The 19164-nt window shown below is 38.2% G+C and overlaps 1 protein-coding gene across 1 annotated transcript in view; it reads right to left on the bottom strand.

Annotated features, from left to right (window-relative positions):
- Positions 1-1221: 1221 nt before the first annotated feature.
- The window catches only part of LOC126268186 (probable 2-oxoglutarate dehydrogenase E1 component DHKTD1 homolog, mitochondrial), a 328733-nt gene continuing 310790 nt past the window's right edge, over positions 1222-19164 (bottom strand). The window contains exons 17-19 of the mRNA XM_049973793.1: positions 17827-18015; positions 17525-17610; positions 1222-1765 (exon numbers count right to left, since the gene is read on the bottom strand). Coding sequence (XP_049829750.1) covers positions 1658-1765; positions 17525-17610; positions 17827-18015 — 383 coding nt within the window. The 3' untranslated portion in view covers positions 1222-1657. The remainder of the gene's footprint in view (positions 1766-17524; positions 17611-17826; positions 18016-19164) is intronic.

Raw genomic sequence — 19164 nt, 5'->3', positions numbered from 1 at the left:
TCTTGTGTTGCACACAGGAGCGTGAATATAGAGCAAGGCTTCTCTAAAAATGTAGAGCTTGTGTCAGAAGGTGTTATTACAGTGTGGATGGAATATTATGATGCAGAGGAATGAGAAAGCAGGGTGATCCACATCTGACCTGCCAGCCCTCTGGCATGATGTTATCATTTGGTACAAGGCCTTAACTAAGCACTAACATAGTATTGCGCCAGTCGCTTGAGTATGCTTTCAGTGCCAGAGAGTATAACAAGTTGGTACAGGGACGCTATAAATAGGTGGGCTCAATTACCCTCAGGGCAGCAAAAAGTCCTGTGACAAGCTCAGTGGATCTGTGTTTTGGGCCAGACAGCATCTGCCAGGCAGCTGCCAGCCACGCTCCTTGCGGTCGAACTTTGACACCACCAGGATATCCACAGAATCCTGCGGGTTCAGCAGGCCATTGTCAAGTCACCACTACCTGTGCTAACTGTCTTTCTGCTAACTGTGCTGGCATCAGCTTACCCACACTGCAACACATTGTCAGCATCCTACCTCAATAGAGTATGTGGTCCCCATCCATGGCCACCTACACTGCACGGGCACAAAGAAGTGGTAGTTTGGTGTCAGGCTGAGCCCACTGGATGGGAGCATGCACCTACATCTGCTTCAGCTTGGTGTGTCAATAAAGAGTCTTATTGAAACCTGTTTACCTTTCTGCACTCACCTTGAACTTCAATAGACTCTTGATTCCCTCATGACCTGTTCAAACTCATGATGCCTGAATGAGAGAGTAGTTATGCCTTCCTGACAGGCCAAAGCAACATTCATTCACCCCTCATTGACAGACCATATAAGTGGCCAATTAGAGTGAGAGGAGAAATCAACTGACCCACTTTTCTAAATCTATGATGATACAGTCATAATCAGTGGATATGGTATACATAATGAAACATAAAACATTTTGTGAAATAATTTTGTAACAATTTTACACCTGAGAAGTATTTCTCAAAAAACAAAAAAGGTAGTTTCATGTACATCTTTTTTCAATCCTAACTGACCTCGAAATAGCGAAAGTGCTGTTGCAGTTCAAAACTATTACAACAGTGGAGTAAAACATGTTCTCACATAGCAGAAAAATCAGTTAAGGGAAATTTTAACTATTGATCTGGAAATTCAGGGGAATAGTTTGATGAAATGCAATCACTGGTTTGTATTTATTGCTTGGTAATTGAAACACAAATATGAATGTTGATGTCCTTTTTAATTTCCATGTAGGGATCAGCAACACAATAACATAATTAAAGTATTATCTATTTGTATAGGATGTCAGATAGATAAAATGAACACCTAATACATTGTTTATGTCAGGCACTAGGTTGTAACAAAAACTTCACACAGCTGCTCACAGAAATAACTAAAATAATGCCCATTTTAAAAGCATCTTACATAGTTAAAAAGGTTCATGTAATACTATATTCCCTGATCTGCTCTATGTTACAGAAACATTCCTTACATATAATGTATTATATGGCCAAAATAAAAATCTAATCATACAAAACGAACTAAAGAAATAGAGCAGTGCTGCTTTAGTGTTAAAAAATACATCATTGTAACTGAGCAAAATGTCTCTCTTAATTATTTATCATTGTTATTAAATGCAATGAGATTCAGGTACTACCTATTTCGTAATGAATGGTTGACTAATCACACTTTGTGCTTCCTTCTGATGCCATTGAGCAACACCAACAGCTGCTGCTGCCAGAGGTGGTCTTCCAGCATATCTTAACTGAAAAAAAGGAAAGTTATAGGAAAAAATTAGTCACTTGGCAAAAAAGTTAGTAAAATTAATGAGAGACAGATAATGTAACATAATCAGTGAACAGGTCTTTAGAGCTACAAAAGTGAAAGATGTATTAAACCATATGGGGAAAATAAGTAATTAAATAGATGTCCTTTCACATGTTACCAGACAGCTCGCAACAAAACTGCATTCTAAGATAGTATTGTACTAAATTATATGTGTGGTGATTCAAAGTAGTGTCTGTGTAGCTGTGTTGTTGAACTACTGAAACTCATTTATCAAAGTACCACAAGTACTTTCCTTTCCAATGGACACTGTCTCCATTGCAACGGTACATGATCTATAATTGCACATACCCTTGATTGTCACTAGTAAGTCTAGTGGTCTTGATCATATATAAGAGCTGCCACCAGAGTCAAAGTTAGGCTCCATACGCACATATATGACATAGGAACTGTATTTGAAGGTAGCAAAGCAAAAGAAGAGGTGATGAACAGCATTTTCTGGAGTGCCTTTACAAAGAAACAGGCAGAATCACTGCTACAGTTAACTTCCCACACCACTGTACATAGATTCTATCACTGGTACTCAGTAAGAGCTGTAATAGTTAAAATTAGATATGGAAAATTGTTCAATGGGATCTCAGTCAGATTGCATACAGAATTTACCATTAACTTGTTTCCAATTTTAACCATAACATATTTTACATTCTTTGAATAAAACAGTGTGTATAGAAGATGGAAGAAAGTCCAGGTGTCATCCACCTGCACGAAGGTTAGCAGAAGACATCTGCTATACTACCAACCAATCTCACTGATGCATGTATGTTAAAGAACTTAGAACATATTCTGAGCTCATATATAATGAGTACCCTGTTCTGAACAGGGTGATCTCCTCCAAGCCAACTAGTTTGGAACCCCAAAACATCAGTCATGTAAACCTCAACTCACACTCTTTTCAAATGACAAGCTGAAAGGCATAAATCAAGTCAATTCAATGGATGAAATATTTAATTAAATACAATGCCTCTGTTTATTAACAAAAGTATGACAATGTGGGGTATCAAACAAAATTTGTGAGTAAATCATGGACTTCTTGGCAGGGAGGATGCAGAATGCTATTATCTTGGATGTAGAGTCAATGACAGAAAAACTAGTAATTTTAGGAAGAGAGCAGTGTGTTTTGGTATATGTTTTTCATGTTATTTATGAATTATCCGGCACTTAATATTAATAAAAATGTTGCAAAGATTGGCAATTTACTATAACTGTTCATAAGTGTGAAACTGTGGACTTTACAAAATGCAGAAAAGTAATGCCATATGACTGTGACATCAATGAATCACATTTGGAATCAATCAACTCAAACAAATAGCTGGGTGTAACAGTTTGTAGAGATATGAAACAGAGGGATCACACAAATTCAGTTATAAGTCAAGCAGGTGACACATTTCAGTTTATTGGTAGGATAATGGGAAAATGTAGTAAGTGTACAAAGGGGACTGCTTACATATTGCTTGTGTGATCCATCTGAGAATACTGTTTAAGTGTGTGGGAGCCACACAAAATAGGTTTAAAAGGTTATTAAGCATATGCGAAGAAGGCCAGCATGAATGGTGACAGATCTGTTGACCCATGAGAGAGTGTCACAAAAATTCTGAAAATCCTGAAGTGACAGATCCTTGGAGACAGATGTCAGTCATCCCACAAAAGTCTACTTATGAAGTTTCAAGAACCAGTTTTAAGTGAAGAATCTAGAGATATATTTCAGTTTCCTATGTACTGCTTCCAAAGGAACCACAAAGGCAAGATTAAACTAATTACAGCATACAGAAGCACATTTAAGCAGTTATTCTTCCCATGGAACATATATGATTGGAACAAAAGAAAATGTTATATGTGGTGCAATACTATGTATCCTTTGCCATGCACTTTGCAGTAGTCTGCAAAGTATGTTTGTAGATGCTGAACTGAAATAAGAAATGGTGAAAGGCATTTCAGCAAAGGAAACTTGGATGTGTTATGTTGTACCAGCTGAGGAGGTGCAGTGGTAAAGATACTGGACTTGTTACAAATAACAATATTGAATTCACCATCTAGCCAAGCTGATTTCATTTTCATCTTTCAGTAAAAGTGAACATAATTACCTACAAGACTATCTCTGATGACTGATTTCCTGCGTTCATTAAAAGGTATTGATCTGGGCTATTCTGAGAACCAAGTAATCAAGAACAGTGTTGTGACTCGCCAATCCTTCAAAGTGCCGCCGCGCAGTTATGCGCATCCTCTACATGTGGCGCTGTCTGCCAGCCATGCAGCAGCTGTGCCACCTATGCGGCCAGTCAGCCAGTGACCGCTAGACTTGGACTCAGTGCTGATTTGACTGTTACAGTGTACACATGTCTTACTTTGTTTACTTGATCTGTGACTTACATGTATTATAGTAGTAATATATTTGTTCAACTTGATGTTATAACCAACAGCAATTTAGAAAGCCTCCTTGAACGGTAGCCATGTACCAATGTGTCTAAATACAAGGATTCTGTCAGCTGTGCCTATGTAGGTATTAAAAATAAAAAGAGTGAACTATTTTGATTACTGAAAGAGGCAATAAATAACATGCCTGAACTTCTTGCCATTAAATTAGCTCTAAGATATGATATGTTCATAGCAAGTATACAAATCGTAATACTTATGGACTCACTCTTCACAGTGCAAACACTAGCATCAATTGGTAATGACAAAACGAGTTGTTATTTACCACACTAAATAACTTCTGTTGTATCAAGTATACACAGCATCAATACAGTTGATCTTTCTGATATATAGAGACATGACCAAAAATGAATAGAACAAGGCATAGGAAATCGAAGGTCTGCACAAGGCCACCTGCTAAAAACAAGTTCATCTGCATCTATTGAAGACCCGATGATATGCTGAAATGCAACTCAACTAGTATAGGTAATGAGAGAAGGTTTTTGAGGATCATTGGCAGGTTGAAATTCTACCACTGTTGGCAATGACAACAGCTTTATAGACTCCACCTTGTAGCATGACCATATTGTTGCTGCAAGGAGCTCCAATACATTAATCACATCTTCTTTGTCTGTCCTTGATAGAAAAGCGAAGCCCACTGGCTGATTATGGAGCTGGCCTGTACGCATCAGGCACCTCCTTCTCATATGGTAATCCTCATGTTTAAGAACTTAGATATTTGTTTCAAAAGTTGGAACTGAAATGTAACAGTTAAGTTGGTGTGTGTGTGTGTGTGTGTGTGTGTGTGTGTGTGTGTGTGTGTGTGTGTAAGGAGGTGAGTGTATGTGTTTGAAACTTGATTCTTAAGATAAGGGGCCTGTGTATTACCATCTGAACTTTTATTTTGGTTTAAGGTCTAAGACATTATATGTTTGATTTTCTGTATTATTCTACAAGGAATTGCAATTTGTTTTAACCTTTTAAGACATTGTATGCTTGGATTAGTTGTGTGGCTGTAAGCAAAGGCCAATAAATAAGTAACTAAAAATCTTAAATAATATATTTTCAATATGAGCCTATGTAGGAAAAAGGTGAAAATAAAGTAAACTGGGAGATAACAACACTCCATTCAGAAATTGCTATATTCACCAAGAGACAGATGAGCTGGCCAATAGTTTCAGGATATGCAACTCCATGTACAGCCAACAGAAATTTATAAAAAAATACAAACATTCTCTTAGCTTTTGGAATCACAGGCTCCATCTGTAGGGAGGAGAAAGGACACTGCACAAGAGAACCCAGACTTAACTGACAAGGCAGTTGTCTACCTTTCTAGGGAAACACTAAATTTTTATTGTAATACATTAAGGAATTCTTTAGAACTATAACAACATTAATTGTTAATTTTACCATATGTAATATATGTTTTTAATGTACAATGGAAAGAAAATGTCAGAATAACCAAGTCTGATAGCATTACAGCAAGGTATTTAGTGTTTATAGCACTGTTTAAAAGAAGTTAGGAAGTAGTGGCAAAATTACAACAGTCATTACACACCTTATATTAACAATATGCAATCATAAAGCAACCACTCATAGAAAGATGCATTATAGTTGCTCTGGCATACCACTGATACAACCTGTCACACCACTGATACAACTAAGGATGTTGGAAGCTATAAATCAGTCTTTTTTCCTGGCATTTTCAAATTTATGTTAACATTTGTTATAACTATGTACAAAACTACATATAAAAATTAATATCATTCTAATAAAACTATTTGTGAGTCTGAAAGGAAAGTGTGGATCATATGGTAGGAACAAACATGGAGGATCAATTTTCTAAAATTGCCAGTTTTGATATAGCTTATTTGGTGAGTTTGAAAACATGTTGTGCTGCAAGAACTAAATTTGTCAATAAGTTCACAAAACTTATTGTATATCAAATGACTGACTGTTTTTAATGTATATTACTTTGATGCCTAAATGGCTAATAGGATATACAAAGTAAATATTTTGACTGATTAATATGAATATGGATTACATCTATTTGATTCAACAATCTGAAGTATATCCTTATGCAATTAAAGCCAGGGTACTCGAGTTTCCAAATATAGCTAGAAAATATTCATAATTTTTTTTCATATTCCCATAATGTTATGCTGAAATGGAAAATCAAACATTTGAAGTACAAGAAAAAGTGAGAATGTTCAAGAAAATCTTGTTGGATACTTAGAAAAATAAGCAAAAATACTCTATTCTATTCTATTCTATTTTTTATTGGTCCATTTAAATCATGTTTGCACAAGGTACATTTTGATATTGGACAAGTCAATTTTATAAACTAAAATATGCACGTATACATACATAATTTACATTGCAAGTTGTTAAACATCACAGTCTGTACAAATTAGGAAAAAAACAGAGAGTGAACAGATTTATATGTTTATACTATAGTAAATTTTTACATGTTTTCCAATTTACATACAAACTTTACATAATATGAGCTATATATCTGTTTGATTTCAATACAGGAAGCATACAATTCTATTGTTTAACAAGGTTATACAAATTAGATCTTCAACAATGATCTAAACATTTATATTTTTAGTCTGCTAGATATTCAGCAATACTGTAATAACATTTCTGATGAAGGTAGGTTCGGACAGCTGTTTTAAATGTTGGAATATGTTTGATTGTTTTTATATCAGTTGGTAGTTTGTTGTACAGTTTGTTCCCTGCTTGGAGTGGTCCATTTTGTTTTAGTTTTGTATTAGAATGTTGGACATGTATGTCCTGGTTTCTTCTTGTATTGTGGCAGTGAACACTCTGGTTTTTAAGTACAAGTTGATTTTTATCATCTAGCATTTTCTTAATGAAAATTATTGCTTCCAAATTTATAAACAAGGTAGTGGAAGTATTTTTAGTTTTTTGAACAAAGGCTTGCATGAGGTTCTGGGACTTGCATTTACCATAGCTCGTACAATTCTCTTTTGGGCTGTGAAACAACTTTTGCTAGCACCTGTGTTTCCCTAGAAGATTATGCCGTAGCGGAGAAGAGATTCTGCTTTGGCAAAGTAGACATTTTTTACTGTTTCCTTTGATGTGCAACCTGAGAGAATTTTTTTTTGCAATAACAGATAGTGTTCATTTTATTTGTTATGTACTTTGTGTGTTCAACCCATTTCAGATCTTGCTGGATCCATATTCCAAGGAACTTTGTAGAACTTACATTTTCCAGAGTTTTAGTGGATAACTCAATCGGTGGTGTTTGTGGATACTTATTCTGTACTGTGTGGAGATGCATAGTAACTGTTTTTTGGATATTTATTATTAAACCATATTCCATATTACTACTCCTTAGTGTGGAGAAACAGGAAATAAACTTTTAAGAAAAGCTTGATACCAAGTGCAGCTCTTTTCTTCCTTACAAAATGTAAAAACTTAACATTTTAATTGATTTTTTTGCATTAATTTAATGTTTTCCATGTTTTAATGTTGTTTAGCACACATCTAAAGTTGAATAAAATGTGTTTTGAAAGCCACATTTTTTAAGATGGTTGACTAAGGTGTAGCACATGGCCATTATATGACTATGTGAATGTGGAAAATCTTTCAAAACCACCCTAAAATTGGCTGAAGGAATTCATTTTTATCAGTCTATGACTGAAACAAGGCAGTTCTGCCTCTCTAATTATTCACATTATTGTGCATACATGCCAACTGAACTGCAGAATTTGTAGCACTGTGACTGCATGTGACATTGTGGTACGCCCCTGTAAAGTAACAGGTTGTTATACCACTTTCTCACAATCAAATGAAAGATGCTCATGTAAAAAAAAAAATGCTTAGGTAATTAGCATCTAAAGAATAACCACTGTGCACACTTCAATTTCTGTTTGTGCAGAGACGATGTGAGAAGCATGAGCACAGGACTCTGGCAAGGCACAATGCTGTCAGGAGTCTCCAACTGCTCTGGAGGTGGCATTTATACTTTGTGTCACAGTTTGACACTGTTTTGGAAGGCACAGAGGAAGCATTTATGCTGACAGTGTAAACACTCAGAAACAGCTGATGGAAAGTAGTGGAGAAATGTCATTTTCTTAGGTGCTGTTCTGAGGTTCACTTCTGATATGTTGCTCTGAGTTATAAGAGATTTGTTACCTAACATTGTAAATGTTAAATATGGTAACAATCAAATAAAAAAGAGTTTTTTAAAAGAGCAGTTATCTCATTTTGTAGAGAGTTGGCATAGATGTGAGCTCTCTTACAGCCCTTAACCATCTGCAGTTGGAAACGAAGTCCCACAGCACAATTAGTGGCACTGCATAGCAGGTCAGCTGTATCAAGAAAAGACGGGAAGGCAACCATAAATCTTCAATAAGGTAAAAGTGCTCATGAACAACATCCAAGTGACAGATTGTTCATTAAGTTGTTGGTTTAGCTACAACCTATAAGAGACTGCTCATAAACACTTCACTCCAGAGAGATAAGAAGGATCCAATTCCTGGAGAAGGCATATTTTTTATCTCGAAATTTAACTTTTTCTCCTCTCTTCTAGCACAAAACATGGTATTTTCTTTGTTCAGTTGATACAAGGAAGGAATGGAGCCTCATTGGGGGAACTGGGATTGGATAACACCCATGTAAACTGCTGCCCTTGCCTTGGTCCTTTTCTGCAGTTCAGTAAAGGTTGAACAAAGAAGTGACAGACAAAAGATTTGAGGATACAATTTTGACACTCCTCTGTAAGGTTTAACAGCCATCTTGACTGGGAGGGGGGGGGGGAGGAGCTATATATGTACTGATTGCTGAAGTCACAGTATTTTCCACTACACTTGGCAATATCACATTTTCTGTTTGGTTGATTAGCAGGCAATTATAACAGAAGTTGTGAGGACAGAATAACAGTAACTCTGGGGGTTCAGAACATTTTTAGGATACTTTCATCAATAAAAACAAGAAGTGAGACACACAAAATGCTGAAGAGAAGGGTAGTTCACTTCAAACCATGTCGTATGATTGATGCACAGGACAAGGTACAATTCAAAAGTAACAAGATACTAACCTGTAAGACTCAAATTCCATAGCACATCTATTAATGAGTTGTTGGAAATAAAAAAGATCAGCCCTGACAGCTGAATATGATAGAAACAACAAGCTGCAGACACGCACAATGAAAATACACTTACAGATTAGCTTTCATGCTCTCATATTTTTATTATAGGTAGTTCTCTGTATTAAATAAAGCTTTTCCCTCCTGGCACAAGATACACAGTCCAATCACATTAATGGGAACACAGCCTATTTTCTATGTCAATGTGCAATAACTGCTCACAGATGGCTGGTGGCAGTACTAGCAGTGAAGGGTACATAAAGCACGTCGGGAATGCAGAAAACAGTGCAGTTGTTGTCATAATGTCGAAACAGAGTGATTTATCTCATGTCCAAAAGGGCATGAATATTGGCTTTCCAGCCAAGGGTGGAAGCCTTTTCAAAATAACAAAGCTTGTAAACTGTTCATGTGCTGCTATGATTAAAGTACACCGTGCATGGGAAAATGACACTATCCACAATTGGTACTGACACAACTGCGGGCACTATGGGCCTTAGATGAAGGGAATTAAAGGTGGCTGCAGAGATGTGTCTGGGTGAACAGACATGCAAGTGTTGACAGCTTACGGCCCATATCAACCAAAAGTCAACCAACAGTGTCTCATTAATGACCCCTCAGTTAATGTTACTGTGTATGGGCCCCTGCAGCAGGTGCAGGGTTCTTGCAACCAAGCTGTCTGCTGTTCATTAGCAATAAAGGCTGGAATTTGCAAGCCAGTACTGCAACTGGATGTCCACTAAGTGGTGACAAGTGACCTTTGCAGATGAATCACATTTTCTATTCCATCAGACAGATAGCCATTGGTGTGAATGCAAACCCTGTGTGTGTTATGGTTTGGGAAATGTTTTTGTGGCATTTCCTGGGTGATCACATTTTTCTGAATGGCACAATGAATATCCTGGGGGGACCATGCCCACCTCTACATGCACCTTTTTTTTTTTACCTGACTTGTTGGCATCCTTCAGCAGGACAATGCAATGTGTCACACAGCTCGCAGTTTACATGTGTGGTTCAAAGAGCAGCTCTGGTCACAAAAACTGACAACTTCTGGCAGAGAGATGTGCTGAACACATGCCTCTATATTTGCATGCAATGGCACCTGTGGGCTGAGGATGACATGGCAGCCTTCAAGGCGTGCTTGGATGTAGTTTAGTTTTTGTTTATATAGTCACTTATCCTTTCTTATATTATACCTACATTGATGTGGTACTAATTTGTATCTGTCTAAGTCAGGGGTAGTCAAGATTTCAAATTACAGGCCATTGCCTGGCATGAGTGCCACAAAAATCAGCCTCACTGTACATTTTACCCACCATCACCCATGCTTTTTGTGCTCTGTGAGGAGAGAAAGCGAGAAATTATGAACATGTTGCATTTAAATGGTAGTACAGGCACACTGCATATGACTTGGTTTTATATTTCAAATTTCACAACAACATAGATTACAAACAAACAAAATTTTCAATATTATTTAATGATTTTAGGAGCACTGAAGACATAATATTTATTTTTATCTGGTTGAAACAGTTTGTATAAGGACTGGCACAGACACTTTCACAGATTTTTGCACTCTAGTTGCCACATAATTGTGACCTAAAAAGTTTCATAATTGTAAAAATTCTTTCACACAAAAATGTCCTTCAAAATACTGCAGCACTCATGTAATGTCATGGTGAAGACATGGAAGCTCTACCTGAGGAAAGCAATTTGAAACTTTGTCTTGAAATCTAGCAGAAAATCCAAAGAGATTCTGGTCGTATGTGAAGTATGTTAGCAGCAATAAACAATCAATGCCTTCTCTGCGTGATACGATGGAGATACTAATGAAGACAGTGCTGCAAAAGCAGATTTACTAAACATAGCCTTCTGAAATGCCTTCACAAAAGAAGACAAAGTAAATATTCCAGAATTTGAATCGAGAACAGCTGCCAACATGATTAGCATAGAAGTAAATATCCTCAGAGTAGTGAAGCAACTAAAATCACTTAATAAAAGCAAGTCTTCTGGTCCAGACTGTATACCAATTAGGTTCATTTCGGAGTATGCTGATGCATTAGCTCCATTCTTAACAATCCTATACAACAGTCCACTCCGTCCTCTTTTAGAATACTGCTGCATGGTGTGGGATCCTTACCAGGTAGAACTGATGGATTACATTGAAAAAGTTCAAAGAAAGGCAAAGGCAGCACATTTTGTATTATTGTGAAATATGGGAGAGAGTGTCACAGAAATGATACAGGATTTGGGCTGGAAATCAATAAAAGAAAGGTGTTTTTTGTTGCGATGGAATCTTCTCACAAAATTCCAATCACCAACTTTCTCCTCCAAATGCAAAAATATTTTGTTGACATTGACCTACATAGGGCAGAACGATCACCATGATAAAATGAGGGAAATCAGAGCTCGTACGGAAAGATATAGGTGTTCATTCTTTCCGCGTGCTTTACGAGATTGGAATAATAGAGAATTGCCTCTGCCAGGCACTTAAATGTGATTTGCCGAGTATCCATGTAGATGCAGATGTAGATGTACAAAATTAGTACATGTCAACCTTTAAGCACAGCTCTAGAGCATAAAATAATACAAATTTAACATAAAAGAACTTGTCATTAAAACAGCAATTATCCTGCAGGTCAATCAGTTATGTATACACATGCACAGGGGCACTTTCAACTGACACAGCAAATGGTCTAAGATTAGCAGTGTCCTCAATATGTTTAGAAAACGATCCCTGTAATTCTTTCAAGGACACAATGAATTCTTCAAACCTTGCGTTTTCTTTAATGCCAGTGAGCCTAGGGAACAGGATTGCATTTGTCAGAATGTGTTGCTTTCCACAATGTGATTTTCTTTTTAAACACATCCCCATAAAATGAGACAAAAGCTGCTTCTTACCTTGCAATGTCTTATTGTGGGCAATGTGCAGCCAAGACCATTTAAACTGTGAGGTGTGCAACCCATTCCAGATGTTCTAATTTTTGTTCCTGCACTCTTTTTTCTTCATGAATTCAACAGTATCAAGTTTTAAGTTGAAAAATCATTACAGGCATGCTCCCTGACTTAACCAACATTCTTAATTTCAATGATTGCTTCACAGCCTGTGCTATCTGGATTCATCCCATCAACACCAGCTTTTCTGAATTGTGCACGTGGTAACTCTTCCTGTAATACATCCTGTGTTCCCATAACCCTCCTGGTCTCAAATTTCATTAATATTGTCTTTCACCCACCTCACTTTCCCTGTTCCCGTTCCACATCCTTCTATTCCACAAGCACACCCCCAGTCTTTTTTACTTCTCTCCTTTTTCCTACCCCCCCCCCCCCTCCCCCTCTCTGCACTCCTTTGTTGAATCTCTCAACTGCATCTAGCTGCCCTACCCTTTCTCCATCTTGTTCCTGTATGCTCCCACAAAAAGCACTTTACTGCCCCCACCTGTACCCTGCTCTCCCTCCCCCTTCCTGCGCCAGCCTCCTCCTTATCCCTACCACCAATTTCTCCCATCATGTGCAGTTGCTCACAGTCTGACCCCTTCAGCCAAAGACAGTGGCCATGTGTGTGTGTGAGCTGCATTTGCGTGAATGTGTGTGTGTATGTTTTCTGTTTCAGAAGAAGGCCTTCTGGGCAAAAGCTAACGTGTTCAATAATTTTGTTGTGGTGCCTGTCTGTCATTTAACATCTTCACTATGTGGTGAGTAGCAAACTACTCTTTTCATAATTCTGTCACTGTTCCATCCTGGATATTCCACTGTTTGATTTTGCCTAATGGCTTTTCTTCCATCCTGTAACCCAACGCGGTTTTTCTTTGTTAGTATTTTCTAATGCTACTATACTCAGTGTCTGTCCTTTTCTTTCTCTTCTTTCCTGTGTTCTATATGTTTCCTTCCAAACAGCACTCCACTCTCTCACTTACGGGACACACTGTATCAGCCGTCAAGACTGTGTTGATGGTTGGTGCAGCATCGCATGTGCCACATTACTCAAGCAAACATCATTAATTCTTGAACATTAAATTGATCACTCTCCTTGGTTCACTCTCATGTATTTTTGTTTGTTGTTTTCCTTACTTTCCTGTGTCACACGAACGTCTACCTCAGCCTTTCCCCCCTCCCCCCACTCTTCCTGCCCTCTTATTCCAGTTCGCGCTTACTAATCTGATGTGAACTAGGTACATGTGCTGTCCCCCACCTTCATATAAATCCACCCACAGACCTGCACCTCATGTTACAATCTTTTTATTTATTTTTATCTTTGATCTCATTGCATTTTCATGATGACTTTAGTTTTTAGTTTGGCCAACACCCTCAGGTTTCATATTGTTTCTCCTTACATCATATTTCCTCTTTTTTTATTTTTCTCACTTATTTTGGTGCACTTTTGTGAAATTTTTTGCATGTATTTCTACATTATTTACATATTTTTACGCATATTTATGCTTCACCACATATCCTTTTTCCTTCCATCTGTGTCAATACAGAAAAATTACCTTATCCCTAGCTGCAACCCAGTCCCACATACAGCTCCTGCACTGTTGCTTGGCTCATGGAACCTCCCCCCCCCCCCCCCCCCCCCCCAAATATGACCTCTACGTGTTCAGACTCCACCAGTCCTTAAGTCTCGCCAACACAGTCCCCCTGAACCATGTCAGTCAGGCCCAAACCTCCTTACAGTACCTCCTCTCCATCCATAAAGTTCTTATATTGTGTGGTCCCAAATTCCTGGATCCCATATAACACATAGTTCCTCAAGGAATTAGAACAAAATGCACAATGCCGACCTGTTCACTTCCTTCTTCCATCATGGACTACCACTATGCACCACATCTACAACAGCCTCCAAATCTCCCCCACATCACCTCATAGCTGATAAACCCTGTCTTGCAAACCTACTTCATTTATAGCACTCTCAAAAACTCCCCCCCCCCCCCCCCCCCCACCACCACCGCCACCATAGAGAATTCAGAATCTTAACACACCCGAAACACGGTCATGAAACTTTCCTCCAAAAGCCTTAGCCCTGCAGAAGTGTCAGTGCTTTCCAAAGGCCTCACTTTTTCCTCCACTCCCAAATTCAACATTCTGGACTTGTTAAAGACTCTCTCTCCCTTTCCCAGCCCGTACAGTGGAAAAACCTTTTTTTGCCACCAACCCTATTAATCAGACTTTACCTAAGACCAATGTGTTCCATTTCTTACTCAGTCCACTCCTCCTGCCAACCATGATCCACCCCCACTGCCCCCAAATCACTCCATATTAACTTTCCAGAATTTCTTAACCTTGAACCTTCCCTCACCATCATTCCTTAAATCTCTCAACATGCAAACCAAACTTAAATGAACAGAAAAAATCGCAATCCACCACCTAAAATCTGATCCCAACCTTATCATCCTACCTGCTGACAAATGCATCACCACTGTTGTTTTGAACTGCAAGGATTATCTGACAGAAAGATGCTGCCAGCTGTCAATTTGATCCATCCACCAACCCTTCAACAGCGACCCATTCCAGACACCTAACAGGATCTCCAGTCTCTCCTAAAATCCTTAAACCCATCAACCCTGCCATTCCCCGCAGTCCTACCTTCTACATGCTTCCTAAAGACCATAAACACAACCACCCAGAATGCCCCATAGTAGCCAGTTACTGTGCCACCAGTGAGACAATCTCTGCTCTCACTTCAGCCTATTTCCTGCAACCTATCCTCCTATACAAAAGATACCAACCATTTCCTCCACAGATTCTCCACAGTTCCTGTTCCTTTACAACATGGTGCTCTGTTCCTCAATATTGATGCCACCTCCCTTTAACTAATATCCCTAATGCCCAAGGTCTAGCCACTATTCAACTCTACCTTTTCCAGTGGCATATGGATTCCAAACTTACGACATTCTTCTTGGTCACCATGACCAATTACATCCTCACCCACAATTAGTTCTCCTTTGAATGCCTCTCCTACATACATATCCAGGGTATGGCAATGGGCACACACATGGCACTATCCTACGCCATTCATTTGCCATCTAGAGCAATCCTTCCTAACCGTCCAGAAGTTCACCCCTCACTTGTTTCAGATTCACTGAGGACCCCTCACTCAGTTCAGATCATTGACGTCATCTTCATGATCTGGCATGAGGCTGAGGACATCCTGTACACATTCCTTCAGAACCTCAACACCTTCTCTCCCATTTGCTTCATCTGGTCCTCATCAACCCAAAAAGCACCTTTCTCAATGTTGACCTCCACCTGCATAAGTACCTCCATCCATATCAAACCTACCAACCACCAGCAATACCTCCACTCAGCTGCCACACACTCCATACCAAGAAGTCCCTTCCATACAGCCTAACCACCCACAGCTGTTGCATCTGTAGGGAGAATCAGTCCCTCTCAAAATATACCAAGGGTCTCAATAAAGCCTCCACAGATCATAATTACCCTCCCAACATTGTACAGAAACAGATCTCCGGTGCTTATCCCTCCAGTCACCCACCACTTTCCAAAGCCCCACCACCCGGCCATAGAGGAGCATTACTTTCATTACTAAATACCACTCAGAACTGGAGCAACTGAATCACATTCTCCACCAGGCTTTCCACTACCTCTCGTCATGCCATGAAATGAGGTTGTCTTACCCACTATCCTCCCATCCCTCCCACAGTGGTTTTCCACCACCTAAGAAACCTACACAATATCCTCGTCCACTCATACATAAGTCCTGTTCACAACTCCTTTGTTTTATGTCTCATAACCCTGTAATAGACCTAGAAGCAAGAGATGTTCTTACATCCTCCCATCACCATCTACATCAGTCTGATCACAAGCATCACTTATTGATCAAAGGCAGGGCTACCTGTGAAAACAGTCATGTGATCTACAACATAAGCTGCAACCACTGTGCTTCATTCTACGTGGGCATGACAACTGGCAAGTTGTCTGTCTGCATGAATGACCAAGAAACAGCTGGACCATCCAGTTGCTGAGCACACTGCCCAAGAAGAATGAAGTACGGAGCATACCCCACCAACTGGCAATGCTAGAAAAAGGACCCCAGTACTTTGGTATCAGACTACTAAGAAGTCTGCCCAAAACCCTGAAAGATAGTGTACTTCACAATGACTTTCCAAAGAAACTTAAAAACTATCTCACTGAAAAAGAGTTTTACAGTGTTGCAGAATACTTATGCCATTAAATTTGTATATATTGTTACTCATTATCAGTAATGTAAAAATGTAAGCTAAAGGTGTAGAAAAATAAGTGATAAGAAATGTTAACACTTTGACATGACATGTCCTATATTACACGTACATTTACTGTACACAATGTAATCTTACAGGATCAAATAAAATTCAATTCAATTCAACACAATGTCCTTCATTTTAATGACTGCTTCACAGCCTGTGCCATCTGTATCCTTCCTGCCAACACTAGTTTTCTGAACTGCATAGGTGGGAACTCTCCCTTAAATATATCCTACATTCCCATAACCCTCCTTGCCTCACCCTTCCTTAGCAAGTGTTCTTCACCCACCTATCCCCTTCCCTGTTCCCACTCCACAGCCTTCTGTTCCACTAGCAAACCCACTGTCTTTTACTTCTCTCCTTTCCTAGCTAAATCTATGAGCAAACAGCCATGGGTGTACTGCCAGTTGGACACAATGAACCGGCAGTACACTCGCGCACTGTTCGATCAACAATTACGCCAGAAGAAACTCAACAACTAAATCTATGAAAATTCGTCTTTCAGTCCTCAGTTACATATAAAGAAATGTGTATTAGGAGATGAAAGTTTCTACAGAAATGTCTCCATGAGAATGCAAAAGGCATGATTAACAAAAACATTGGACTCCAATTACCACACTTGCTTTTTCTTTAGAAGTACATTAGGAAAAGACCGTGTTTTTAAGGCCTTAATTAGTGTGAGAAGTTTAGAAGGTGTTGCAATTTGTGAACAACGCAGAAATTCAATTTAAAAAAAATATGTGCAGATCATGCAGTCTGCACAAGTGAAGCAGCAGGCACTAAGGTAGTTTATAATAATTGCCCAAACCCAAAATTCAAAACAGCAACTTCAAACAAAATATAATCACAGAATATAACTTTACTAACAGGCCTTGACTCTCCAACTATATAATCTTTAATTATTCAGTGTTCAACATACCTTTCTACCAACAAGATTTTCAAATCGAGTTCTTGCAAAATTCCATGCACCCATGTTCTGATGTTCTTCTTGACTCCAAATGAACACTACAACCAGAAAAAAATATGTAGAACACAGTGATATCCATACATTTCTTCAGTATCTCTAGACTGATCTAATGTTCAATCTTCAAGCACCCATGTGCACATTTACTCAACTGTTAATCACAAATAAAATCAGGAAGAATGTCAATGAATGACTCATTTTGCCTTCTGCAACATCTAGGCGCATCAAACATATTTGCATCTAAGACTTCCATTTACCTTTTGCAAACTTATATTTTGCAATTTCCTGTTGTAACTGCTTAAGAGGAAAAGGTGACAGTCCTTCCACTCTCACAATTGCAACATCTTTCACATTTAACTTCTGTCTCTGTGCTTCCAGAGCATAGTAATGTTTTCCACTGACAAATATAATTTTTGTTACATTCTGTGCATTCACTTTGTCATCCCCTGGAAAAAATAAAACCTTCATTATCTGTGTCAGGTTATACTATAAATACTACATAACAACTTAACTTTCAAAACATTGATTAACTAAGAAGAATCTGAATCATTATACTGTATTTAGACATCTGCACACAATGTTTACAATGATTTCATGAGACGTACAAGAACCACATGCATAAATTAAACCCCATTAATTTATTAAGAATGCAATAAATGCATAAAGTATATTTCAGAACTTTATGTACAATATAATACTATAAAATGAAAGCTGTCATAAAGTTTACATTGGCAATTACATAAAGTGTTGAATTGAGAAAATTTCCAGTCTTTGGATACAGACCTTTCATTGAGCAAGTGGTTGTATATGATTGTCACATAGGAGCTACTGTAGCAGCATATGCTGAAGAAAACACATGAAAGTAACAATTTACATCTCATCATGCCCCGTCAAAGAAAAATTTCCTTCAACACTCTTCTCATGTTTTGGTGCAGGAAGAGGTTCACCAATATATCTGCCACTTTGCACTCTGCTGGTTGATTTTACAGTTTAAGTGAGCAATTCAAAGAGTTTGATGTATATAATGAAACTTTATGGGGATATGTTTTGTCTTTGAATGAAAAATTAGGTTATATGCTGACTTTCCTGAAGATTAATTGTCATTAAATTATTTTACGAATGCAACAAGAAAATCTCTTCCTTTGCTGCTTCAGTGAAGCTCTTGTATTGAGCAGCTGTTGATGACAGAGCAATGGCTCTATGGTTGTGTGAACACCTTGATGATATTTGATGATATCTGATTACTTTATTAGTTGATAAACGACAGCATCATCTGCAAACAACCTAAGATCGCTACTCAGATTGTCTCCTAAATATAGGTAAGAAACAACAAAGGGTCTATAACACTACCTTGGGGAAGTCCCACAATTAGGACCTACACAACTGGAGATTCCCCTTATCATTGAGAGATGTTTGTGTTTGTTCAAGAACAATTATGAATGAAGTTTTGTGGAATATAACTTACTGTATTTTATAATGGGTTTTGTAGGTTTAATTTATTAACTGCTAAAATCTAATGAGAGGTTTTTACAATCTTCTATTAGGTGGTAATAATAATTGGTATGGACTTTTTACAAGGGGATTTGTACTGTTTT

The sequence above is a fragment of the Schistocerca gregaria genome, chromosome 4 (assembly GCF_023897955.1).
Source record: "Schistocerca gregaria isolate iqSchGreg1 chromosome 4, iqSchGreg1.2, whole genome shotgun sequence".
Lineage (NCBI taxonomy): Eukaryota > Metazoa > Arthropoda > Insecta > Orthoptera > Acrididae > Schistocerca > Schistocerca gregaria.
This window is presented reverse-complemented; position numbering and strand designations above follow the sequence as displayed.